General features: G+C 36.4%; 1 protein-coding gene across 14 annotated transcripts; it reads right to left on the minus strand.

The window, feature by feature from the left end:
* Positions 1-2,306: 2,306 nt before the first annotated feature.
* Positions 2,307-6,626, minus strand: cirbpb (cold inducible RNA binding protein b). 14 transcript variants are annotated; one of them, NR_132109.1, is made up of 8 exons: positions 6,502-6,626; positions 5,794-5,902; positions 5,582-5,688; positions 5,276-5,396; positions 4,913-5,132; positions 4,750-4,808; positions 2,557-2,646; positions 2,307-2,474 (listed from the first exon to the last, which is right to left on the minus strand). NR_132109.1 is itself a non-coding variant. In XM_087303230.1 (8 exons), the coding sequence occupies exons 2-7, from the start codon at positions 5,891-5,893 to the stop codon at positions 4,394-4,396; spliced, it is 621 nt and encodes a 206-aa protein (XP_087159356.1). In that variant the 5' UTR covers positions 5,894-5,902; positions 6,502-6,565; the 3' UTR covers positions 2,310-2,474; positions 2,557-4,393. The 14 variants fall into 14 exon arrangements, 10 of the variants coding, with proteins under 10 accessions (XP_087159356.1, XP_087159357.1, XP_087159360.1 ...); NR_132111.1 differs by having other exon boundaries at positions 4,750-4,815; XM_087303230.1 differs by having other exon boundaries at positions 2,310-2,474; positions 2,557-4,407; positions 6,502-6,565.
* Positions 6,627-7,143: the final 517 nt, after the last annotated feature.

Here is a 7,143-nt window from a genome sequence, read left to right on the forward strand (position 1 = left end):
GGTTAGTGTTGTTAAGATGTACTTGCAAAGTTTCTTGTAGTCAGTTAAGTGTTTGTTGATGAAGCAGTATCAACAGATATTAAGCAGACAGTCCACTAATACTCAAATGGACCATCAAAACAAAGTGTTACTAATTTACATTTTTATTTTAAAATTCAAAATGTTAATGGCAAATTATTAAGTCTCTGTTCTATCTATATTTTTATATTCAAAAAGATTTTAAAATGGCCAGTTGTCTGTGCATTCTTAAGTTTTAATCACAATTTAAAAAATAATAATTCTTAATAAATGCTTTACATAGTTGGTAATAGCAAACTAGAAAATGTCCGTTTTGGCTCAACAATTCAATAATCCATGTTTAGTTTTACTATTGCAACATATTTAATGCACTTTATATAAGAAATTTATCTTGAGCGTGAAAAAAGAGCAGAGCTCCAAAAAGGAGGTACAATTTCTTAATAATGGTTGATTTTTTTTTTTTTGTGCATTCTGATATAAAATCAAATGATATAGTCACAGTGATATGGTGAGGCGGGCCACTTGTTTGTACAGAAGTTGCACAGGAAATTGCTTTGACCTAAAAACAAGTCAAATCGACTGTCACACAGTGTACATTTATGTTTCCAAATATATTCCACAGATTTATAGTCAGTGCAACCATGTCTAACAAGTATTCTACATGCATTCATGCAGTTGTTGTCCTCCACTGCCACCTTGTGGTGACCGTTTGCCATCTACGTAAAAAAAAAAAAAAAAAAAAAAAACAAGCATCTGTCCCAGTGCAAAAGCCAGTGCAGATTTTTTTTTTTAAGTTTTTTTAGAGCACATTTTTGCAAATTGCAGTACGAACCTCAACCAATGTTTACATTTTGATCATACTACTAGTCAAAAGCCATTCAGTGCTCCGACATTGTTATACAAAGCAGGTTGTGCTTGAGATGATCTGGGTTTTCCCCTTCTAATCTCGATCCCATTCCTTATGCTTCTAGAAAGACAGTGCGGGGTGTAACTACACTGAAGGGATATTACTTTTCATTTTTAGGTAATTATTACTTCTACTTAAATACTGCACGTAAATTCAACAGTTCTGAGTAACAGTTCTGTAAGTTCCATCAATTCTGAGCAGAGTAACTGCATTTTGTTAGACAAATATTTTGCATAAATTTAAACTAAAATGACAATTATCCAATTATGAATTGAGAAAAGCAATAAACTCACCCAAGGATACATTTAAAAATATTTAGAAAAGCGTTTTAAATGAAATTAGCGTTATTAGCAATTATTTATTTTTTAAAGTTATTAACCAACACTGCTCAAGTTCTTTATATACACAAGTTCAGCAATTTACATGTAGCCTACCTCAGCCTACTCGGATATGATTCAAACATAAATTACATTTGTTTATAAGAGTATATACAGGAATCGGAGACTGAAATTCATTACCTTTTACAAACTCTTATACATTAAGACCTTAGAACTAGTTTGGGTTTTAACCAGAAGCACAGGCAAGATTAACTTGCAGTATATTCACGTAATATTAAACTAAGATACTAATCCAAAATTGAATCATTTTTCTACTGAACAGAAACAATGGCGTCGCCTTGGTTTCTGCAGTAAACAAATCAGCATGATGTCAAATCTAGCAGGGTTCCATAAACTACACAGCATCCAGATTTAATACAAGCATACTTCAGCATTAAACCATACATTATATAACCAAAAAAAATTTATTTAATACCTTGCAAAGCAGTATTTAAGACTAATAGCCTACTTTAAGGACTTTAAAATTTCTTTACATTGATTTACCAACTTATAATACTTTAAGAGCCCAGACACTCCATAAAACCACCTCGCATGATTTCAAAATCTAGATAATTTAAGACTGGTCTAAAACACCAAGACGTCTGCTATATTCAAAGTTGTAGCAGATACAGACATTACATGTGAAGTGGATTTGGTGCAGATTTTAATTTTATCTTCTCTCAGCTGCCATGACAATAGAAAAATGGCACTGCTAGACCTAACCATGGTACAACTAACTTTACACTGGGGAATCTACTGGATCAGCAGTTATAATTGACAAAATTTCTTGTCATGGTGTATTAGGATTAAACCTAAATACCAAGTCAAATACCACTCATTTAATATTTCTCTTTACCCAAACAACCCACATCAGCTGCATGAAGCAACGCAAGAAAAACTCTGCTCCCTACAAGTGGTTTGGTTAATTTCAAAAATTAACCAAATTAGATTTTACCAATCAATCATAACTTTAAAAACAATGGCAAAAAACATGCAACACAAAGTACTCAATGTAACCAGACTTTATTAAATGACTTTCACTCGCACTACAAAAACGACCTCTCTGAAAAATAGCAAACATCTAAACTTCATGTTGACTGAACAGTGAAGCGCTTCAATGCTTCCTTTTGAGAAGGATGGATTCATCCACATAGAAGGCATTTCCAATAGCCCTGAGAAAAAAACAAAAAAAAACAAACACTATTTAGTACCACATTGGCCATAAGTTTCATAAAGACTACACTAAATACATACCTCTTTTATTAACAGCTGATGACGACTTCACTTCATCACAGAGGTTAACGCTCTCATCTAGTTTTCAAATGCAACATCCAGAAAGTCAGCCTGAAAAATAAAATTTATATTTTACTACAAAATATACATGAATGCTCTCAATCATGCAATTAAGACAAACATTTCCATTTTAAAATCATAACTAAATTGAGAACATGGGGCCAGACTACTTTTTAGAGACTCCATAGTGAATCACTCAAAAGACGATGAGGTGACGCAAAGGCTAGATCTCTTCAAAAATTGTCAAATCTGTGACTAGTGAAAAAAATACATGGTTTATAATGGGTGCAGACAAAAAAAATGCAATCAGAACAGGGACTTTATCTCTCATTTCAAAGGCCGCATGAGGTACTTTGCCAAAAAAGGAGCACACTTTAAAAATAAAAATCATGCAGCTTTCTCATTTAAAAAAAAAAAAAAAAAAAACAGGAAGTTGTGGAACAGGATTGAACATTCTGAAGATAAGTCACTTGTTGAGGCAATAGTCGAAGAAAACATGGACAATGAGAACTGTTGTAGGATGCGTACAGGAGAGCAAAAGGTTTTACCTCACATTACAGGCCTATCTCCACAATTGACCTAGCCATGAGAGCAGCTTTCATCAGGATTCTTGAGTCGGAAGGCACAACACTTCATTCTCCAAGGACATTGAGGATTTCCAAAATTTCTAGCAGAGAACTCTTGGATCCAATGAAGCATTATACAGAACCATTGGGTGCTATATCATAACAGCAACGTTTCATCTTTAAATTGGTTTACTGAGCTAGAACTGAGTTTTATTTGCTTGGATAAAATGTTTAAGATCCCAGATGCTAAGTTCCCCACTAATCAATCCAATACATTAAACTGACTAGCAAGGATTAGTTTTAAATATCGGAGGCAAAAGAAATCAGAGCGTTTTCCAACCACTTTTTAATGGGCTTCATGAAGCCAATTTAATACAAAAAGAAAAGGATTCTGAGGTTTTGATACAGAACAGCACAAAATTGACATTTAAGAGGATACGTTCAGTCCACAGCAGAGCATAGTTTAAAAATAAATTTAGACTGTGCAAAGAGTAAAGTACCTTGGGTCATCAGTCCTAACATGAGGTTTAATGACCCAACCCAAGTGGTTTACTCTTTGAATGAGTATTTACAAATCTTTAGCAACATCAAGGAGGTTTGCCGGAGACAACTCCAATGCAACATGCCTGCCTTGCTTCACTAAAGGAATGCATCACAACATGGAGGTGGCGAAGAGCCATAAAGAACACATCACAGCTTATCAAGCTTCTATTAGAGGATCGGATTAGAATATTTTTCAGGTGGCGAAGCTGCCGCTTTTAAAATTCATTTTAAATGCAAAAGGCCCCTAGCACTTTCAGTGAGCCAGTGAGAAATTGGTCCAAAGATCTTTGAGGAAATTGGTCTTAGAAGCTATCAGGCTGTGTTGGACAGGTCAGTTTTCACGCATGGTTTCAGAGACACAGTTTCTTAAACACATACTAAAAAAAAGAAACAAGAATTTCAAACCCCTGTGAGCATCTATAACAATTCCCAAGGTAAAATATCAGATACAGGTAGCCTCACCAGGCTTGAAACTCTTACAGTAACTGAATGCTCATTGATTTTATGCAGCTCCTCATCGAGGAACATCCTGCAGATACTTGACGGGTAAAAAAAGGGGACTGTCTTTAATAGAACATTTCAACTGGAACACAACGTAAAGCAAAAAAGTAAAAAATAAAAAAGGTCTTCGAAGAGCGCATCTTTTTAAATACAGCCAGCGTAGGGATGATCTTGCAATCGGGGTTTTTTTACTCGTGTGAAGCTGAGGACAAGAAGTAGGCAAGAGTGTAAAGGCACTGGAGCATTGAGAACATCCTTTCCAAACAGAACTGATACCAAGACATGATTCTTTTTCGTACAAGGACTTATTGACTATTGATCAAGTGCACAAAACCGACTTTAGTGGTTAAAACTGAAAAATGACTTTTTGGATTGTGGTCAGCAACTCCAAGGTAAGGGCAACCAAGTAGACTGATCTCAAAAGTTCAAATATGGCAGTTTGGCTTTCATCTTGACATTATTCTAAAGGCAAAAATGGACAGATTTATAGTGCAGGTTGGTGCAGTTGACTAATAAGGTTTAATAATTATAAATCAATACGTACCGTAACTGTCGTAACCGTCTCTGTAGGATCCTCCAGAGCGGTCGTATCCCCCCTGGTTCCTAAAATCAACAGTAATATTTGCCATATTTAAGGGGCTCACGGTTGCAAGGGTAAGAATACTCTTCCATATGCATAACCATTCCAAATGTAAGAGATCCCTCACCTGTTATCCCTGTATCCACCGCCGCTGGAGTATCCTCCACTCCTGTTGGAGTATCCACCACCGCCGCCACCATAGGATCTGTCACCACCTCCATAACTTCTCTCCCCACCACCATAGCCTCTATCGCCACCGCCATAGCTGCGGTCTCCTCCATAGCTCCGGTCACCACCAAAACTCCTGTCACTGCCATAGCTTCTGTCTCCGCCATATCCGCCACCACCTTTTTATACAAGAAAATCAAGTTAACTTGCAGCTATTAAAGTGGACAATCAGCTTTGTCATGATAATGTGCCACCAAGTTCCCTTCAAATGCAAATGTGGCCATCTGCTAGTGCAATCACATTTAAATGTGAGAATTCCCACCTCTTCCTCTGCTGCCTCTGAAGAAGCCTCTGCCACCACCTCTGGAACCCCCTCTGAAACCACCAGACCGTCCACCAGATTTGCCAGCTTCATCAACGCGAATCATGCGACCATCAACTTGCTGGAAAACAAAAACGACAAAAAAGACTCAAACATGCACAATTCAAATTAGAATAACATTTATCTAAACCTGAAAAATACCCAGAAAAAAAGGATAGACGTTACAAAAACCCTCTTACAACAAATACATGGTGTCTTAGCACTCAAAATTACAGATTTTATTCATTAAAAGGCTAAAATTCTAACCTTTCCATTCATGGCAGCCATGGCATCCTTAGCATCTTCTGGATTTTCAAAGGTCACAAAGCCAAAGCCTCTAGAACGGTCAGTTTCACGGTCTCTGATAACATCAACTATAAAAAAATAAAATGAAAAATTACAAATTAATTTTACACACACATATACAAATTAATATAAAAGTATACAAATACACACGTAAAATGGAACTAAATACAAACCTTTGGCAATGGTTCCATATTTGGAGAATGCTTCCTCCAAGGACTGTTCTGTTGTATCATAGCTCAGACCACCGATGAAAAGCTTTCCCTCGTCAGACATGATGATAACCTGAAAAAAAAAAATGTTGACTTAAAAGCGTAAAGTATATAGATCACCGCGTGCACACGAGAATCGAAAGCAAAAACACCGCACCTAAAAGTGCGTCACAAGGAAACGCCATTTTCTAACCATCCCCCTTCCTCACAACGTGCTGCAGCCATTTTGCTTCAAAGAAAGGCTTTAATCTTAAATACATCAGCGCACCCAATACTTAACATCTTGATCGATCCTCGTTTTAAAAAAATACAGTGAAACGATTACTTAATGCTAAACCCGGTTTTGTAAAAAGTAGGTCAGTGGAACTAGGTCACGGAAAGCAATTAGCGTCAACGACACGCCAGCAGCGTGAACAAAGAAAGTCACAAAATCGTACAATTCCGCGACTACTTACATGCTGCATTTGAGACCTTTTAGGTAAAACGGTAGTCACACCGGGGAACATTACACAATACCTATTTTAAATACTTGTAAATATGAAAGTATATCAAATATCGCCTAAATGCGAACAATAAAGCAGAATTACAAACTAAACATCAACAGAACAAGCCGAATCAAATTAATGCTTCAGTATAGACCAAAAACATGGCAAGAAAGATCATATTTGTTACCTCAGAGTTTCTGTTGAACACACAGGACGGTTGTACAGCGCGTCGCCGACTGCGGCAGAATGAGAAAGAGCACAGAAAATGGCGCCCGTTTAAAGGCTTCACGTCACTGCGGATCAATGAGGGCGGGTTCACTTCGCGTCGCGTCACAGGCTTTACATGAATAAAGATCCCTTTGTTACGGTTATAATGCTCTCACGCGGAAACATATTGCTTTTTGTCGCATATGAATGGTGTGTGTAATATTTACGGTCATGAATTTACAGTTACCAGTGGATAGGGTAAATAACGACCAAGTTACTGCACTTATATTATTGACAGAAATAAATAAATAAACCATGTTGTTATCAGAATAATCAGAAGACATAAACTCATCTTCCAGTTTACCAATGAAATAGTGGAGAGCAGGGACGAAAGTACCATTTTTCATAAAATCCTTTAAAAAAAATTTTTTAGTAGATTTTTATTTTTTGTTGCTATGGTTTCTAACTCACAATGTCTATCAAAATCAGGTGTTTTTTTTTTTGTATAAATGTAGAACAACTCTCATATAACATATAACTCATATAACAAAAGTTGCACAGTGTTACTTTTGACCCCATCAGTAGGGAAGAACACACGTCTGTCAAAAATATCACAACTTGT

The sequence above is a fragment of the Danio rerio genome, chromosome 22 (genome assembly GCF_052040795.2).
Source record: "Danio rerio strain M-AB ecotype USA chromosome 22, GRCz13ab, whole genome shotgun sequence".
Taxonomy (NCBI): domain Eukaryota; kingdom Metazoa; phylum Chordata; class Actinopteri; order Cypriniformes; family Danionidae; genus Danio; species Danio rerio.

What these genes read in the sequence shown, in the direction of transcription:
- cirbpb (XM_087303230.1), bottom strand. Translation starts at nt 5,893, where the DNA reads ATGTCTGACGAGGGAAAGCTTTTCATCGGTGGTCTGAGCTATGATACA. An exon ending in ATATGGAACCATTGCCAAAG is followed by an intron (nt 5,689 to 5,793) that starts GTTTGTATTTAG and finishes ATTTTTTTATAG; the next exon opens with TTGATGTTATCAGAGACCGT. An exon ending in TGGCTGCCATGAATGGAAAG is followed by an intron (nt 5,397 to 5,581) that starts GTTAGAATTTTA and finishes TTTGTTTTCCAG; the next exon opens with CAAGTTGATGGTCGCATGAT.